At 43.6% G+C, this 19,833-nt stretch overlaps 2 protein-coding genes across 3 annotated transcripts in view; both read right to left on the bottom strand.

Moving 5' to 3' along the window:
• CARS1 (cysteinyl-tRNA synthetase 1) overlaps window positions 1-8,773 on the bottom strand; it is a 33,275-nt gene extending 24,502 nt beyond the window's left edge. Inside the window, exons 1-3 of one of the 2 annotated variants that reach the window (XM_054171647.1) lie at window positions 8,687-8,761; window positions 3,206-3,451; window positions 281-372 (exon numbers count right to left, since the gene is read on the bottom strand). In XM_054171647.1, the coding sequence (XP_054027622.1) occupies window positions 281-372; window positions 3,206-3,451; window positions 8,687-8,711 (363 nt within the window). In that variant the 5' untranslated portion in view covers window positions 8,712-8,761. Of the gene's footprint in view, window positions 1-280; window positions 373-3,205; window positions 3,452-8,686 lie in introns of both variants that reach the window. The other variant, XM_009899972.2, reaches the window with a different exon arrangement.
• Window positions 8,774-9,023: 250 nt separating this feature from the next.
• LOC104299832 (tumor necrosis factor receptor superfamily member 6) lies at window positions 9,024-18,966 on the bottom strand. The gene is made up of 10 exons (XM_054171703.1): window positions 18,916-18,966; window positions 18,199-18,292; window positions 17,264-17,395; window positions 16,957-17,068; window positions 16,299-16,372; window positions 15,506-15,598; window positions 13,970-14,028; window positions 11,093-11,422; window positions 10,578-10,626; window positions 9,024-9,750 (listed from the first exon to the last, which is right to left on the bottom strand). Exons 1-10 carry the CDS (start codon window positions 18,964-18,966, stop codon window positions 9,455-9,457), a joined length of 1,290 nt encoding a protein of 429 aa, XP_054027678.1. The 3' UTR covers window positions 9,024-9,454.
• Between the last annotated feature and the right edge of the window lie 867 nt (window positions 18,967-19,833).

The raw sequence follows: 19,833 nt of genomic DNA, 5'->3' as shown, positions 1-19,833 counted from the left end.
GAAGCATGTATTATGCACGATACACATACACACACATGCTTGTAGTATATGTATATATATTGTATACATTATAACATATCCAGCAAACACACTTGACTGGCACAGTATCTCTGTACCTGCTTCTTAACATCCCACAAAATACAATCCAAAAACCTGTCTACTGATGGGTCAGCACTTCAGAAACAAACATTTGATGACTTCCCTACTTGTGTTTCTGTGGAAATCTCCACGTTGTTGTGTTGGTTTTGTTTTGTTTTGTTTTTCTTTTCCATTTAGTTACCTTATTTCGAGTCAGGCTGTTGTAGAGGCAAAGCCTAGAATGCTTTGTGCCTTCAGGGGGAGACCAGGGGGGCTGCACACGCTTGCCTTTACCTGGAGGGGAGGGGGAAATAGTTTAAAGAGAACTGAAAAAAAACACTTTCCACAAACATATTTGCAATATGATAATTTCTTATCACATCTTTAAGACATTAAAAAAAACCCCAAATCCATATGTAATAGGTAAAATCATTCCAATCCTAACAATCCAATTAGTTTTGTTAGAGCTTCCTGCAAAGCTACTAAAACCAAAGTAAATTATTTCAACCTAATTTATTTTCTGCTCTTAAACTTGCCATTTCTACTAATGTTTGATCCAAGTAACAGGAAGGAAGAAGGTAAGGGCGTGGAAGTCAGTTAATGCCTTAACAGGAGCTTTGCAATTTAATGAATTATTAATAGAGTTTTCCAGCAGTCCTGGGCTCTCTTCAGTGCCAGGTTTTACTGGGACAGAGTATCACAAACTTCACACAGAATCTCCAAAAAAATCTCCAGAGCCCAGAGTTAGTCCCTAGAGCAAATATTGACAGAGTGTGTGTATACAGGGTGGGAGGAATGGGAGACAGAAAGGTTTAGAAAGAACTTCAGCTTTCCATCATGCACTGTTGCTGTGTACATGAGGCATTTCTGAACACACTCGTCTACTACAAATATGCTCCAATCCAGCACAAGGCTAAATTTTGCCCTTAAAGAGAGGAGATGAAACCCAAGGCAACACTAGTGACAATATCCTTGCATTTGTTTTCTTCTACATTTTTAAAAAGCAACATTAGTTGTTGAACTCATGATTTTTACCAACCAAACTATGAGTATGTCAAAGAGCTGCAGTTTGCCATGCACAGAGCTGCTTACAGCTGTAATGATGTTAAGCCAATTATCACATTAACTAGGAATGAAAGCAAACCAGGAAATTCAAAAATACAGCAAGGTTGCCAGCTTAAAATACACAGCCCAGCACTGTCTTTAGGAATTCTCATGGTATGTATTTTGACTGCAATTACGATATTACACACACTGCTTGTTTTGACAACAAAATTGCCTTTCTGATCCTGTGTCTCAGGGTGCTCTTCATTAACTCTGTTACCCTAATAGCTTCGTGTGACTGTTTTGGTTTAAAACCAAGCAATGTAAGCACTGAAAGCACAAAAAAAAAATTAATCTCTTCCTCACCTTCCTTTTTTTGAATAACTGCCTAAGTAAAAAGAAATCATATATATAACTGCATCACTCTGTCTCACAAATGGCCTCCATTTAAACTCCAAGTTATGGATTCATGGCAATATGTTTATTCTAAACACTCCACTGGATGAGGTACACCTGAAGAGAATACCTCAAGTTCAAGAGCAGCCTATCCATAACACAGACCATAAACCCAAGGTATGGATTTGTTTACTCTTTGATTTGCAAAGATTACGCTGGTAGGCTTAATTGCAGCTAATGTTTCCCTCAGGGAAAGAAGCCTTTGTGGCTTAGTCAAATAAAAGATAAATCTGTAAAGTTCTCTTTACTTAAACCACACTGAACATAAGAAAAAACCCAGATAGTGCACCCTAAAGTTCTCAGCTTGTGAGTAAGGTGTCACGTTATATCCATTACACCGACACCAAGGGCAAAGTCAAAGGCATACTACTGAGTTTGTTCAACTATGTCTCTGCCAGCTAGTCTTCTTCCTGGCTGCACTGAAGTTCACTTGCTCTAATCCACCCCTGGAGCTCTACAATACACCAATAAATAAATAAATAATTCCAAGGCCTAAGAAGTGTGGCAGGTTCACATGTCATTTTCACAGTGAACACCACAGAACACCAGTTCAAGAGTCCCGACACATATGCATAGATAACAAGAAAAACTCTTCAGGATCAGAGACTTAATGTTAAAGATTTCATGGACAGGAAAACAGAAGTCTTTCCTCTTGTTGCATAGTCTGATCCCTTAAAGTCTGCAAAAAGATTGTAATTAGTGGCATTTAATTTGCTATCAGAGCTAGATCCCTTCACTGCTGAAAAGGAAATTACTAACCAGCACAAACACATGCAGACACACACACACACATGAGAATCTACTTGCAGCAGTCTGACCAAACTACTGCTGGGCTAGGAATTGAGAACAAGTGCAATGACAGGCTATGAGGAGATGGCATTGGAGTAACATTAGTCAACAACCATCAGCAAAAATGACAGACATCATGCATTCATTTGTAGGTATTGCAAGCACTACACAACAGCTCTATGTTTTAATTATTTCATGACTCCCTGAGCAAGGATGTCTCTATAAAGCAATTAAATTAGACTAGCTCATTGGAAAACAACTCAGGAGAGTGATGCAGCTCCCAAAAATGCCAGTACCCATGCTTACACAATCACCTTGATTAACCGGTTAGTATTTCCTCAAATCATCAGCAATGCCTAAATTACCAGAGTTTGAGAAAGAACCCCAAACATTCTTTTTGAAAGGTAGTGTTAATAACAATCACAAGAGGCAGTGTTCAGTTTACTGTATTGTGAATCTCTGTATTATACAACAACTATTTAGTTACTCTTGCAGGGGGAAAAAAAGAGGTGGACTGAGCACATCCTGATATTTTAGGGGAAAAGCCAAACCCCACAATCCAGTAGCTAGTTTTTAAAAGAACATGCACATAACAGAACTCTGTACAACCAGTGATTTCAAAATCAAGGAAATGTGGAAAACAGAGCTTTAACATTCAAGTGGATCAGAAAGGTTCAGTTATGCAGTAACTGTCTGCAACAACAATTTAACGACCTTGATACGGGAAATTTGAAAGCCTGCAAGAGAATATGAAAGGGAACCTCCAGGAATTCCCAGCAATAAAACCAACACAACGTCAGCTAGTCTATAACCTGCCCACCAGTTTCACATTACTCACTTGTTTGAAGTTTACAAGGCTCATTTTTTTCACTGCTGCCATCATAGATTGCTTCTATGTGTCTGTACCACCGGACAACATGGATATACTGGTCCACAGGTGGCCCCGAAAACTTTCTGAATACCTCCACATCTGCATGTGAAAATGTGAACCCCTGGATATAACTACGAGTGCTCAGGTACTCGTTCAAAGCCTTCACCCTGGCTTCCTCTTCACTAATGCTCAGAATAAAAGTGTAGCTGGAAGCTGTAAAGAGAGGCACAGGACATTTCATCAGCATTAAAGGAAGAAGGAGATCCCATGACCAAAATATATCCTTATACTGTACATCTCCCCCTCTAAATTTGTGCTAGCAACTGACCAGAAATTTGAAGGAAAAAATTATTTAATACAAGCTATTGATTAACTATATGATTCCTATTAACTGGATTATGTTCATGCTGTTCCTGTTTTCTATACAAAGAACCAAAGGACAAAAGCACAGCTCCTTTTCATCAAGAAGAATTTTCTACTTGCAGTTGGAGAAAATTCTTCACATGCAGCAAACCTGATCAGTCACTCTTTCCCACACTGCCCAAACAGTGTGGAATAGTCTTGCAAATATTTAAATATGAATCATTTTAGACTCTGTAAATACATCTAATGAAGTTGAGCACATGCTTAGTTATTTCCAGGACTGTGTGCAAGCTCCCCAGCATGATGCTCAGGTAGTCCCGTTTGCTCTAACAACTCCGAGCTTAAGTGTTGCTGCATATTCCCATACTTCTTCTCTACCACTCTCTGTCTCCAGACATATGAACAGTATTTATGAGTAAGAGCCACCAAATGAACAGAAAGGGTATTAAATTGTGCTCTTCCCTCACAATTTCTTAATGCCATGAGTTATTTGGTACACAGGCAAAGCAGGTTATACTATGTTTCATCTTTACAAACACAGAGACAGAAAGGAAGCAGCAAAAAGGTTCTGTGGCTTGCTGAGAATGCTCACAGTAACAGCAAGCCCTGTGCAAGTCCACGGGTAAGAACTGAGGAGTTGATGGCAGCTGGGCCAGCACTGACATCAGGTAAACGCAGCATTCCTATTTTCCTACAATGATTCAACATTTGTAACTCTGCCTGGTTTCAGAGTACTGTATAAACATTAAGCTGATATCCTACTTTACAAGGTAATTTATAGATGTAGCCAAGGACATAGCACAATAAAGCATGAGAACACCTGTCTCTGCTCCCAAACCCTGACAGACACCACTGCCGTGAGTGTTGGTGCTTACATTAATAGATATATCTTCTACATGAGTAGTTCCCTTAGCATTGAAGGTGCTCACAGAACACCTTTCCTCATCTTGGAAAGGAGATGGGGAGATGAAGACTAAGAGAGGATGTGAGAAGCTACAGAATGGAAACATTTTTCCAAATATCATCAGTTGAGGCTTCATGAGCAGCTCATTTCCTGTATGGAAATCACTGGTTAAAGTATTTACAAGAACTCAGGATGACAGAGAAATGGCAGCTAGATACCAAGTAAGTTTGTGTTTGACTCTACTGGGTATAGATGAAATATAGTGGCACATCAGCAGAACTAATAAAAAAGATCAGAGCTCAGAAAAAAAATATTTAATAATGAATGAATTTAAAATTCATACAGAAAAGCAAAGTCCTATTCCTGTGAAGTCTCAATCCTCCTCAGGGGCTATCCAAAAATCAGGACTAACAGGTGAATAATGGTTCATAACTAGACCTTACAGGCCTGCCTTACCCAGCTGAGCAGGATTCAGCTTCTGCTCACACGGTTCATTTTACTACAAACTTTTCAGGCTCCTAAATATTTACTGATGACTATCATCACAGAACTTCACGTGTTTATACACAATGAAACAGTTTGAAATACATTTGTTCACGATGGAAACCCAAGACATCAGTCTTGTTTGTATGTGAGGTTTGTTTCCATGAATCAAGAGGGAGAAGGCAAAAAAAAACTATGACAAGAATGATCTATGCATAAATGAAACTGTATCTCAAAGAAAAGATCTTTGAAGATTTATTGCAAGGAAAGCAACACTCAATTTACAAAGTATTATTAGGGTTATTATGGCCATTATTCACACACCAGGCTGTTAATGGGAAGTCAGTCAGTGGATCTGAAACACTGTAAGTGCTTCCCAACCACATCTGTAAACCAATCTAAAAGAGAAGTTGCACAAACTTACACACAAATATAACAAACGTGACAGAACTCATACGAGTACATTCTGGTAAGAAGTGATGGCAAATACTGCCTGTGAATGCTAGTACCAGCTCAGTCCTGATAAGCTGAGCAACCAAAATTACTTTGAACAGTCTTGGGACACACATTAGCACCTGAAAGTACAGAAGTCTGATGCTATGTCTGGTTGCAAGAGCAACAGCAGACTTGAAAATTAAATACATTAAAGAAACCAGTCAGCCCAGGGGATCTAACAGGAGGATGTCTTTCGTTGAGACCCATCACTGACTCAAATTCAGCACAAAATCACATCTGTGACTGCAGCCCACAGGAGCAACTGAGCTGCAGCAGTCTCCAGCTGCCAGCAAGCTCACTGGACCAATATGAGCTTCCTACATTGGTTTCACAGGCTGTGCTGGGTGCCAGACTTCCTTTTCTAGACTGATGGCTACTTTTCAGACCACAACAGCTAGCTGAAAGCTAGTACAAATGTGTTCTACTCTCTGCTACACTCAGATGCAGAGACACAAGCAAATGTGCTGTGTTTCAGAGTGCTGAGTGATCAGTGCAATCCTGCAATAGCTCTGAACATCCTATTTCAGTGCATACAGGACAAAATCATTCTCACTTCTGGCATTCTTGTGAGTTCTTATTGGCTGAATTAATCACACAGAAAGTTCTGAAGCACAGGGTGCTCTCCTGGGAAGGAAGAATACCTATGGTAACACTGCCTTCTGGAAGGCAGCATACCAGAGGAACATTTCCTTTCAAGGAAATCAGTCAAATCTGCCTTTACATAGAAGTTTGTTCCAATTTCATTTACATCTCTACCAAAAATACAGTTGCTACTACTCAGTTGCATTTTTCTTGACAGCAGAAATGCAGGAGTGTTAGAGAGCTGTTGCCTAACACTGAATGTTAACTCACGTGAATGGAATGATCCATAAACATCAAATCATATCACTCAGGAGCACCTCTGTTCAGAAACCATCACTGAGCATGGGTATTGGTGAGGGATGCAAAACAACCTTGGACACTCATAAGAACAAATGTTAATAATCTTAACACTTCCCCTGTTCTCATATAACAACAGTGTATACTCTCTTTAGGCAACAGAATTGTGACACACTCTTCTTTCCATGCATGGAGTGCTTTGGAGATGACTAAAGGACAGAGGAAATTTGTCTGCAAGGCTGCAACAACACAGAGACTCCAAGGCATAGGATTGCTTATACATTTTATTTGCACATAAAACACCTTTCTCTGTTGAATCAATGTAGCTTATACAGGATCAAATCTGATAGAAATTTGTCATTTTTATTAGCTTGAAAACAAAAATCTCTGTTCCTTGAAGATGTTGGCAGCAAAGTAAATACAGAAAAGCCATGACACAAAAACAGGGAGTTACTTTGCTTCAGGGGAAAAAATAGGTCTCCTGGGCTTCCCTGAACCTGCTAACGTCGTCAGTCATAATTAGATGGCAACCAAAATGTGCTGGGATTTCTGTGGACACATTCTCCAAGAAGAAATCTTAAAGAGATTTCTGAATATTTTAAAATGTCATTTCTCTTCCAACTTCACTTTCATAAATTTAAAACAATTCATACAAGTTAAGTGTAACAGCTCTCATTATTAACATAGCTCCAAACCAGCCATTTATCATTTCTGGCTAGCCACTCTGGCAGCTTTGGAAGGAAGTCTAACTATCTGCTCAGCTAAGATCAAGTATCCTTTTCCATAAAAATTTCAGGAGATGTAAACTAATGCAGGTACCCCACCTATGCAAGGCACATCATACACAGAGAGACAAAGGACTTTCCAAGACTCAAACACGAGGATCAAGAGGCTTTTCACAGAGCAGAGATTTTTCAGACTGGAATATCCCACCAAGGAAGGGGCTGTCAGTTCTAGTCACTTTAGCCCTTTAAGTTCCACTTCCACTTTCCCTGAACTGAAACTAAAAGTAACAACTAGAACTTCAGTCAAAAAACCAAACAACCAGATACTACTTGCCCAGTAATAAACTTAACTGAAAGTTTCCCAAAGCACACCTGAACAAAGCCTTTACTGGAGCTATTTCCCCCCCAGCTTAACTAAGATACTGAAAACACATCTGAAAAAGCTGGTCCCTTGGCATCAATAAATATTTCTGCACTCTCTTACATGGGACATTACTTGTGATGAACAAAGAGCAAAGTAACTTTCAGTAACAAAGGAAAAGGCACAAAATCTTCGACTCCACAGATCCTTAACTGGAATGACAGAAATTTCCAACCCCTTACATACCAAAATGGTACTTCATACTTGTATGACTGGTATTCCAAGTTCCTATTTGCTAGAGTAGTGCCAAGAATTATAGGACTACCCTGGCCCTCCTTCCATACGGAAAAGCACAGTGTAAGTCATCGTTACAACATGGTCACAAAACAACAACAACAAAAACACCAAGTCCAGAAAAGTCAAAAAGTTGAGACATGAGTTCAAGGAAGAACACAGATGACTAGGAAAGACAGTAAGGCAGACGGAGGCAGGAAAAAGAGAGCAGACGATGCAGCGATAAGCACACAACTGCCTAAGCAGTCTGGCAGCCACCGAAGATCCCTTTGAGCCCATCAAGGTGAAGAACCGTCCTTTCTAAACTCCACTGCTAAGGTCCAATTTTTTTTCCACAAATCACCGAGTGTCATCATTAACCTTTACATCAGTGGTGAGGCACGATACGAATCGCTTCCCCTGGTCTCTCAAGGCACTGGAGGTCCTCTGATCCATAGGCACCAGTGTCAGAGGTGCAATCAGCACCTATAGATCCACATTTCTATGCGCGTACGCACCACACTTCGAACTCCTTGCTCTTGATACCCTGCAGTGGCATCAGGAGCTGCTTGCTTGTCACCCACCACCGAGGGACCGAGGCGATCTCCTCAGGGGCACCCACCCAACAAGGATTTCACACGTCACCTCTGCCCCAAGCGTGTCGTGATGGCTATCTGCCTGCCTGCCTCGCATCTCAGGGGCCCGCGGCGGCGGGATCGCCCGCAACTCACGCGGGTGCGTTGGGGGGACCCCGCCGGTTTCGAGGGTCGCGTTGAGGAAGCCCCCAGCCGCCATTTCCCGTCCCGACGCCTCAGCGCTAAGAGCAGCGTGCCGGCTATTCCACCGCCGCTTGACGTCACGCCGCCCACCTGACACCGTGACAGCGGCGGCGTTAAGCAGTGACAACCCCGCAGGACCCTTTACTTTACCCCACTGAGCTTCCGAGGAGCCGGTCACCGACTTACCCTGCTCGGCGGCGGGCGCTGCCATCCTGCTGCCTCCTCCCCTCACTCGCGAGCTGATGCAACAGCGTACCCGGAAGCGTGGCCCCGCCCGCCATACGCTACTTCCGGCGCGAGCCCCGCGTCACCATGGCAACGAGGGAACACCGCCCGCCCCCTCCCGCCCACAGCGCCTTCCCGCCCAGCCTCAGTGTTTACCACAGCCCTCAAACCGACCGTAAAAGGGCTTCTCGGCTTAACGTGATGGTGTTGAAGGGTTCTTCCTACCAGAAGTACGATTCTACGATTCTATTCCCCTCAGACAAAAAAGCGCCAAGAGTCAACTCCAGCTTCTGCCTCAACCAGGCTTTTATTGCTATGCTTCAAACATAACATCTCTGAGAGCGTACCGATACAGAACGAACACAATCGTTTCAGAAAACAAAGCACCACAGCCCTCTCAGAAAGAGCCTTTGTTCCCGCTTCCTGGGCTCGAACAGCGCGGTCCTGCCTCACACAAAGGGAAGCGTGAGCTGGAGCTCCTCGCTCTCAGGTGGGCATCTGGCACCCCAGTTCAATACCTGACAACTCAAAAGACCTTAGCGAGCTGCACAACCGGAGTCTGCGTCAACGCTGCCGCTGTTAAATCACTCCCAGCTCCCCCTGCAAAGGTGAGGAGGATAGCAAGTCCGTGACACCACTTCTACTAGAAGTTGGTAGACGTCCCCATTTACAGGAAGTTTGTAGACATAGGTATGTACACAGTAGCACTTTAAAAGCTCATCATAAACATTAATCAGTAGCTTCTGCTTTACTTATAATGTTACTATTTTTTAGAGTGTTCAATATGTTATCATAAGCCTTAATATCTAGAGACCGTAACTCATCTAGTAACTTAATAATAGATTGTTTCTCTCCCAGATGGTTTTTCCAAGAGAGAAGCATCTGATAAGATTGCTCTTCATTATTATTAGGAAAATCATAAATAATTTTATCAATTTCATTTTCATGCAGGAGAGTCCTCATAAGCTGTTTCCATTTCTTTAGTGGTACTTCCTTTATAAAGGTCGAGAAGCAATCTCTCAGTTCTGAAAGGATAAAAACACACCATACATCAGCTTAGGCTTTAAAATACAGGTTTTTCCATAGCTAACAGAATCACACAGAAGCACCAAGGTTGCAAGAGACCTCAAAGATCATCAAGTCCAACCTGTCACCACAGACCCCATGACTAAACCATGGCACCAAGTGCCACGTCTAATCACATGCTTTCCCCTGTACAGACCAAACAGCAGCAGCAAGGCCAAATTTGTCACACAAGTAGCAGGCCCATGAAAACTGAAGTAATTTCTAGAGTGTGGCTGATCGAATTTTGGCCCTACAGAAAGATGCAAGACTGAAATCCAGTAAAGGCAAAGCTTTTATTTGTGCAGTTTTAGGTGCCTGTTTAGCAGTTTCAGTGGAAGAGAAACAGAAATGGCATGAATGAGAGAATAAAATGATCTCTTCTTTGCAGGGCCCAGTCAAGCACCTGTACAGACAGGTGGGCACCATGAGCTTCTAAAAGGGAAAAAAGCCTCTCACTCAGGGCCATTTCCTTTGTTTCAAAAAGCATTCTTCAATAGGACACTAATTTCATAACATGGGAATATTCAAGAGAACTGAGCCTCTTACCCTCTCTGGACTGAGACAACTCCAGTGCAGAACAACCACGCATTGAAATAGAACAATTCACTACAGAGATTACAACTTCTCTTAAATGCAGTAATAATCCTGTTTCAGCATATTTTACAATAAACTGAAAGCCTTGTAGCCCTACACAATATTCATTAGCCTCCCTACACTATTCTTTCAGTAAACTGAAGTGTCAAAAAAAGAACAAATTCCAAACACTGCCAGTTTATGGAACACTTACCTTTTCGAGAGAGATCTTTAACAATTATTTGGCACCGTGGTTCTTGTATCTGTAATACAAAGTGGGACTGTTACTCCAATGTATCAGAGTGCTTCCCTCATGATTATTCCTAAGATACTTGATAACTCACTCCCCAGAGCACACACACCAATAAAGGGGAAGGGGACTAATTCCACAGCACAACTGAGTGTGAGTAAAGAAAACTGCATGCTGTAACAGCCATGCTACTAGCTCTGAAGAGAACCAACAAGGCCACACATTTTCTATTGCAAAAACACCAGCTTCTATGTAAATGTTGAACAGGGAGATGAGAAAAGCAGAGCAGATTAAATGAGGGACTCAAGTTTGCTTCCAAGACATCACTTTCCATCCTATTACATCTCTAAGGCAAAGCCTCCTCTTCCATGTTGTTCTACCTGAAAACAGCACCTATCACTCAAGGGACAGCTAAGGACTCAACTGAAATTACACATGTATCACAAGAAAAATATGATGGTAATTTCACATATGCTTACCACACAAGTTGCTGGCACCCCACGACTTGGTAGGTTGGGCTGAGCATTCTGATGGTATGCAGGATTCTGCCCCATTCTGGCGGGTAGCAAAGGCCGAGTGATCCTCTTCAAGCACCTTTCCACATGGCACCTCCAGACCCCGTGCAGGCAGGTGCCTCGCTCAGGAATGCTGTTTTCCTCTGGCAACATAGTTTTTGCTTCCAAGTTAATGTTGAATTGTACTTGTTCCTCTGGGGTCTCACCAGCATTCTCACCCTCTGAATTGGCTGAGTTATGTGCAGGTGCCTTCACTTCTGGTAAGATGAGGGTTTCAGTACTGCCCTCAGGCTCCTACAAAGAGTAAGAATACCTTCTAAGAGACATCTCACAGGTATGCTTTCTAAGACAGCATGGAGAAAGAAAACGCAATACTTCAAGTCACCAGATGCCGGAGATAACAGCAGAGTTACTAATTTGGCAAAGTTAAACACATGCAAGAGTTACAGTGTATATATACCTAGAATTCAAGTGCTTTCAGAGCCTAAACTCTCTCCTTGGCTTGCTGTTCTGCTCCTGCTGGACTGTGGGGGCAAGGCACACTGATGACCTTCAGGGAACTGTTCCTAAACTTTTCACAGGTGTGTAGTGCTGATTGCTTCTCCCCAGGTGTAGAAGGTGCATATTCCTCTTGATGCAGGAGGAAACTAAATTCCCTTGCTGCACCTGAGCTGATTGAACAGCAAGAGGGACCTGAGGCCTATCCCGTATTTGGGTGGATGCTGGCAGAGCCTTTGCCAAGTTGATAACGGCCTATCAGCTCCATGCAAATGCACTAGCTTGGCCAGGTTTGGCTGGAGTAGTTTTCTGGCAGATTCACAAACTATACCCAGTTGAAAGAATGCCAAGAGTAACAGTACACATTGCATAGCTTTTGGGAGCAGACAGAAGAAATTGAGGACTGCACTGGTTTTAGCATTGACAATACATTAAACAAGTATATGCTAGTGAGTATGGCTCCATCAAGAACAAGCACAAAGCAGGCCAGGATCCATCTAGCATACAAGGGCTATAAGGGGAAAGCTTGGGGGATTCTTGTTTAAAGGTGGAAACAGTGTGAGGAGCAACTTCTCCCAATGAGACATGTTTAAGGCACAGCTCCTCCATGAAGATACACCAGTGTGATTTGTTTGCACAAGGTCCATGACCCATGTGTGACACCATCATGTTACCAACACATGTAAGCAGGGATGTGAGGGGAACCACCCTACTGTGTTGGACATCATCCTTATTGAATCCACTTTAAGGCTGCAAACAGGTTAAACAAGTTGATCCTATTTATACAGGATAGTTCTTAAATAGCTAAATGAGCTACTGAGGGCACACAGCATGGCTGACTAATAGCTGCTCTATTTTGGAATGAAATAAATTACAACTTTTTATTTTCTTAACAGCAGTATAAATTCACTAGTACTTTAGAAAGGACAGTGTCTTGGTGCCAGAACACCAGATGTCAGGACTGCATCAGTGTAACTCTCCTTAGTTACAGTAGCATGAACACTTGCAATTCAAGTCTGGGACAACTCTTACATCAGATCTATGTGGCACTGTATACTAATTTGTGACTGCCATTATTCTGCTACCATTTTACTTAAAGAAGTATTACATTTGCTTATTCCTATGCTACAGCATTTTGACCATGTTTTCTGTCATGTTTCTTCATCAGCTTCTACAAATACAGGAAGTGCTGTGAGGGGGAAGATACAACCCAACAAGAACCCAGGGGTGAGTCACACATTTGAGGCACTTATGGACCTTAAAAGAGAGAAGAATAAGGTGACATTTTTCAAAGATCTTTTGATTCTGTTTCTCCAAGTCTTCAAGTATCTGTTGTAATTAAGATGTATTTAATTACACAAAATGCCCAACTGGTAAGATTAGGTAAGAGCTCTCACAGCAGGCAAGTAGTGCATGTGTTGGGTGAGGGTGACAAGAAAGGCAACAGGGAGGTACAAAATCCATCTGGATGGCTCTCAGCTCCTCAAGACATACACCTGGTATCACTTATCATTAGCCACATTGGTAAAGACTGAGCTCATTTTTGCCTTCCCATACTGTTGTAAGTGTAGCTTCTAAACAGAGAAGCTAAAGCTAGACTAGCTGCTAGAAAGCTAGTCTTTTATGTTATTGTGCAAAACATTCTTGCCTGAAGTGTATCATAAACAGCATTTGACTACAGAAGGCCAGGGTGAACCTGGCTTTAGAGTGAAACATGTGCCAGCAGCCAGCCTTAGCTTGGCAAACCCTTTTCAGGAACATACTCCTGAACAAATACGCTCAGAGCTTTGAACCCCAGGTCATGCAGAACTGCCTAGGACCAAGGCGTTGGACTGCCAGGTCCTGGTCTGCACCTTGTGACATGAGCCCAGAAGCAGGAAGGAATCTGCGTCACTTCCCTGGATCAAGACAAGTCAGTCTTGTGAAAAATATTGTAGTTAAGATACAAGGAAAGCTGGAGCACCACCACGAAGGGAAGTAATAGCTGATTTTGGGGAATAAATGCATGAAGCAGAAAAGGACTTATTGGATCAAGGCATCAATTTGAGACAGTTTGAGGGAAAAGCTTGCAGTTAGCCTAATTCTTCCACTTCCACAATATCCTGGCCACAGGTTCTGGAATGTTTCCAAGGGTAGTACTTGAAAGGCCAACTGCAGGAGACACCGCTGCTAATGAGCACATCAGGCTGCTGTTAACATCTGGCCCTGTATGAATCACAACTGGCTGCATCAGAAGAACACATCCTACCAGGTCTACAGCAAGACAAAAGTCTGACAGCTGGGTACTAGGTACCAGCAAGCAATACAAGCCAAACTGAAACACTTGGTCCATCACATACTTACCAGACCTTTCTCTGGATCTTTAGCGGTTGAAACAGCTGGATCTTTAGCAGTTGAAACAGCTGGAAAACAAAATAAGTGTCTAAGAACCTTTTAGGAATTGCTGCAACTTAAATGTAGTTGAATTCTCAAGATCTACATGTAGTAGAGAGCAAAGCTCTAACACAAGACATTTTACTTTCCTTGACCACCAACATGTTTCACGAGACCACCACCCCAGCTTCCATCAATGGCACAAAGACTGTGCTTTCATACAGGAGTTGAAAAGTCCCCACTTAGTAGAATACAGGCCACGAGATGCAGTTTGGCTTTTAAAGCCACTTTTTCAAACTCCCTCCCCTCCAGCTTATACTTCTCAGCATTTTTGTGGGCTATGCAATACAAAAGAGAAGGCAGAAACTGTCTTTACTGAAATACAATCCATAAGACATAAACTTGAACAATCTCAACACTCAAAAGTCAGAATAACATTATTCTAACTGAACTAGCTGTAAAAACACTTTAATGTGCACTACTGGAATGAAAAGTTTCTCAGGAAAACACTTCAATTCCCTAAAAAAAAAAGTTCACCTAAAACTTTGCATTCATGTTCAGAGGCTCAAATGATGAAAGGGCAGCAATAAAATAAAGCACTCCACAGGCACAGTGAAGAGTAGTTAATGACACAACTAGTTGCTGCTTCTTGCTCCATACATCTGGTGGGATTAAGACAAGGTGTCTTTACAGATGAAAATTCTTCCAGACAAAATTTGAGGTAACAAAAGACCAGACTAGGAATCTCAAAAATTCATGCAGGTAAGAAAGCTTCTGCTCATGTTTCACCAGGGTCTTCCCATAAATTAGCAGGGTGCCCTCCAAAGATAGCAGAAACTGGACACAGCCTGAACTTCTGAACTTTAGGAGAGTACAGGCTTAGTGGGCTACTGACTATTAAGTTCTCCACCCAGAAAAGTGAAGAACCTACTTTTAATGAATATAGGATGTATGATGCAGGGAGCTGCACATGTAAAGGGAAGGAAGATGCGGTAAGCAGACCAGGAAGTCTCTAAATTCCAAGTACCTACAGCCAGGAATTTAGAATAAAAGCAGGCTGCATCCTGCAGCAATTTGAGACACCCACAGGGAATATGCCTCTGTGGACTCTCCCTTTATTAGAATAAAATTTTACAGGACTCTTCTTTTGTGAGCACTGAAGCTCTAGTGACAGACCATTTTCCTTACACATCTGAGCTCACAAGTTTTTTCTCACTCTGGCAATAGAATGCAAATAGGTCAAGAAGTCCTTTTAAGGACCTCCTACTAATCTAACTTTGAACCAAAAGCACCTGCCAGCAAAATCAGAAAGATTGTGGTTAAAGGTTATGCATTTTATTTAATGAACAAAACTAGTCAGTTATATGGGAGTTACTTAATTGAATCATATAGCAGATGAACTAGAGCTTAAACAGATCACCTCTAAGGCAACAGAAACCCCAAGGACAGCCCTGGTGCAAGCTCTGCCTAGTTCAGAAAGTTTGTGGATAGTAATCAAACAGTTACCTTTATCACACCTCAGCTTTTGAATTACCAATAACAGCAACAAAACACCAACACCCAAACCAAGCCCAATAAACCAGACATGAAGTGTGCTTCCTGCAAAGGATAAAAGGAATAACATTAACACTGAAGCAGTCCCCAAACAAGATATTCTGAGCAGTGTGTCTTCCCTGCTGTCCTAGGGAAGAGCCCAAGCTCAGCACCAGTACAGCAACCCAGCCAGCTGGTCCTGGAACAGGTGCTGGGACTACCAGCTGACCTGAACATGCAAGTACTTGCCTGCACTGCACATCATTATCCTAAAGGCAGCAGGGGATTCTGTGCAGAGCTGCAATAAGACTTCTACAGGGCTTTCTGAAGGAACATTTAATAACAGGGAGATACAAGTGTGCAAGACAACAGCAAGCTTCACGTGCTGCAGTATTGCCAGCATAAGCTCCTGCTTTCTCTAGTCTGGCAGAAGCCAACTAGACTGTAGCAGCAGGGAAAGCCACTCCATATGCAGCTTCTCAGACATACTTGAAAGAAACCTTTGCATTATTTCTAGTTTCCAGCATCACTGCTGCAACTCTGAAAGGGCAATACATGTAGCTTTTTACCAAGTGAAATTTAACATGGTTTGTCACTCCAACCCCTTCAGAACCTGTCTTTAGTAAGCAATTCCCAGAGCAAACTACAGAAGCTCTTAACCATACTACAATAGTTCAAGCCCTTGTTTTACAGACTGTTCTGGTGTTACATGCCTGAAGGCACAGACCCAACAAACCAAGCTGAATGGTACTTGTGTGTACAAGACCTTGCTTAGGTAAGCCACATCTGAGGTCCGTGGTAGCATTGCAATTCTGGACAATTTCTTTCCCTTCTGGACACCTGAAGTGGAACACAACACAAGGTTGGATTAATGATTCTAGAGTAATATGCAACTCTGCCCAGGCAAATTTTTTTGTTTTTGAGCAGAGCTCAGAGGCAAGAGGAGAATATCCACAAAGAGATAACTCATCTTTAAACAACTCAAGATAGCACAAGATTAAGTAGAAGCAAAGCAGATAAGATCATTCATGTTAGCCTCTAAGTGGCAGGGCAAACACACTACAGAGCAGATGCATTATTCATGCACATATTAGTTTCCTTCAACAGGTGAATCTACCTCCTGAAGTGTTAGACTTGGCTGCTACAAAGCTCATTGAAGTCTGTACATGGAGAAGTACTCATCTGAAGACAATGAAAGTGTAAGCTTAGAGCCAAAGGCAACAAGCACAACAATACCAAAATCTGCACCTTTCTAGGTCTCAACCTTGTGTATTTTGACACCTAAAATTTAAATGCATGAATAATGCATTTTAGCTTCAGGGCAATTTTTTACAGCTTAACAACATGTGGTAGACATTGGCACAGATTAGGCCACAGCTCTGACATTGACTAGAAGGGAAAGCATCACACAAATTCAAACTTACGTTGTACTGCACCTCTGGCATATTTCACAGCCCTCGGCAGGGCAGAAGTACCCTTGTCTGCACTGGCACTCAGTATCGTGCGTCACAGTACAGGGTCTCAAAACTACTTGATCTAAAAAACAAAATAGAAGTTAAAGTTGTGGCTCTCTACACCTGTGTAAAAAATTATACTCAGGCCATAAAGGCAATCTAAGTTCAATATTCTCAATAACTGAAAGTGGGGGAAAAAAAAAACCCAAACAGTGGAACAGGCATTCCACATCAAGGGGGAAAAGGCTTCAGGTTTCACCACACTTATGTTTGGTACCATCTTTGCACTCCCTGCATGGCAAGCATCCTTCCAGGCCGTTCTCATGGGCAGTAAAAGTCTCTCCTTCCATGCAGGGGGCACATCTTCCTCTTGAATTTGGAGCACTGCAGTGCTCAGCAACATATGTACCTGTGGAAGAGAAGAGCCAGCAGCAGCCTCACGGGGTTGTTGAAGCATAACAGGATGTTGCAGCACAAACCCATTTTTGGTGGAGGCTCAACCCCTGCTACGAGTGAACTGTGCACGCAGGAGCCAACAGGCACAGCAGGGTCAGGAGGTTTGCAGCACAGACAGAGAGCAGAGGTAAACATGGCATCCAGCCAGGCCTCTGCGGATGGCACCAGGGATGAGGGTGACTCATCACAGCAGCACAGGGTCACCCAAGTGGCCAGCGCCATCTCCTCTGAAGGGGCCCAGTGAGAGCTGCTTGTAACTTCTCTTCTTTGCCTGAACTATCTTTAAATAAACCCCAAAGCCCTCCGCTACTAAGGGCAGATTGCTTCTTGGCACAGAGCTTGTGAACTCCGTACACGTTGAGGAATGAGGGGAGGGCAAAGGCAAACCACAATTTTACCTTCAGCAACAGAAATACCAGAATTCCCCTAGGGCTGCTCTTGGTGCTAAATAAAGTGGTTTTTCAGGTTTTTTGAAAAGCTGCCACCACCCCCCAACTTCGAACACCTCATCGTCAACAGCAGGCAGAAGTTTCCTGGCTTGCTGCCAAGCCATGTCTCCCAGTTATCACCTACTGTGCAAAGGGCTCTCTCTTCAAAATGGAGCGTGGCCTTAGCACTGCACAGCCACCACAGCGCCTGCCAGGCTTATGCTTTCACTGGGTGCAGCATAAAACCCAAGAATGAGACAGTCACCTCCACAGGGAAAAAGCCATGGCTCTTATCAGCTGTTGCTGCCTGGCCTGAAGTCTTTCTCACCTGCTGGACAAAGCAGGCAGCAGCGACTGTCATGGAAGTACTTTCCGTGTCCGCAGTACTCTACTGTGGCTCCAGTCATCATCAGCAGCGTAACCTACCAGCAGAGGCAAACCAGTGTTGAAATGATCCATCCTCCCAGGATGCGATAACCATCTCTAAGAGATGTTCATGCAAAGACTTGGAAACACATTCAGAAGTTCTTGGGAAGCCACAAAGGAAACCCAAACTAATTTCTGCTAAGCGTGCCTCTCGCAGCCCTAATTATAATAACAAAGCCGGGGTGAGAGCAGCAGCTGATAGGTTTTAGGCAACTACTGCCCTAGACTGACTCCACTTTATACTTCATTTTCTTTTCACAAATTCACTACAGTTGCACTTCAGAGGCAAAAGTTTCTGCCTGATGAAAGAAGAAACTTGCTTCTCCTTTATCTCATCTTTTTTAATTCAGGGGGCTAGTGTTGTATTTTCCCTAAAAAAACCACGGAGGTAACGCCCCAGAGACCTCATCCAGCATTTCTCGCTCGAAAGGCAAGCGGTTGAGTCACTAACAAGGACAGCTTACTATAACCACAGGAGCACTGGAAACTGGCATGGTTTTCTTTTTCTTAAACGACCCTTCGGCCAGCCTCAGGCAGCTCGGGGTGCCCGGCGGCTAGACTAGGCAAGGCAGAGGCCGCAGGTGCCCGCCCAGGTACAGTCCTCACTCGCAGCACACACGCGAGAAAGCGGTAAGGTGGGTGGGGGTAAGGGGCGGCCGTGGGGCTCCATGTCGCTAGTGAACAATCCCTCGGCTGAAAGCGACAGGTCCCATCCTCCGGCTCCGCTCTTTCGACTCCGCGCGTGGGACAAAGTCTCGCCGGTAATGGCGCAGCTGAGAAAACCGCCGGTCTCACAATTAGACAACGTGACAACTATTAGAGTTCACTTCTGACTCTCAATTTTCTTCTTACCGAGGAGAGAAGGAAAGGCAAGAGCGAATGCGCTAGGCGGACTCGAGAGAGACGCTACCTGCCCCCAAATACCCCCAACTCAGGGGGCCCTCACCAAACCGGGGCTGGATTTCCACCCCCCCCCCGACTGCTGCACTTCCTTACACCTTTTCGGCTTAGGAAAATCGTAATTAGCTCGGGATTACCGAAACAACGCGGGGGAAAGAAAGAAAAAAAGAAAGTTAATAGAAGTATTTAAAGTTTCGGGGAGAGGGAAAGACAACTCCCCAAGGCTGCTCCATGCGGGACTTGAAGACTTCTTCCCTTCACGCGACGAGCGGGCAGCGAATGAGGCCACATCCACCCCAACACTTACCAGCAGCAGCCGTCCGAGTTCCACAGCCATGCCCGCGACAGCCCCACTGTGCGCGTTACACCGTCTGCTCGTCCGGCACCTTCCCGGGGAGGGGCTGCCGCCGCTTTATCCGCCCCCGGGGTGGGGCTGCCGCCGCTTTATCCGCCCCCGTCGCTCTGGGGCCTTCGGAAAGAGAAATGGGACAGGTAGATGGCGTGTGCCGTGCTGGCAGGTACCCAGATGCCGATGCAGGGAGCAATACGTCGTGTTACGACACGCCTCGTACCAGGCTCTGCTCCTATGGAGAGCAGGATCAGCCCATGTCAGGAAATGACTCGGTGCGGTCTCCTC

Source organism: Dryobates pubescens, chromosome 22 (assembly GCF_014839835.1).
Source record: "Dryobates pubescens isolate bDryPub1 chromosome 22, bDryPub1.pri, whole genome shotgun sequence".
NCBI classification, from domain to species: Eukaryota; Metazoa; Chordata; class Aves; order Piciformes; family Picidae; genus Dryobates; species Dryobates pubescens.
The sequence above is the reverse complement of the archived record's forward strand: the minus strand, read 5'-3'. Positions and strand labels throughout refer to the sequence as shown.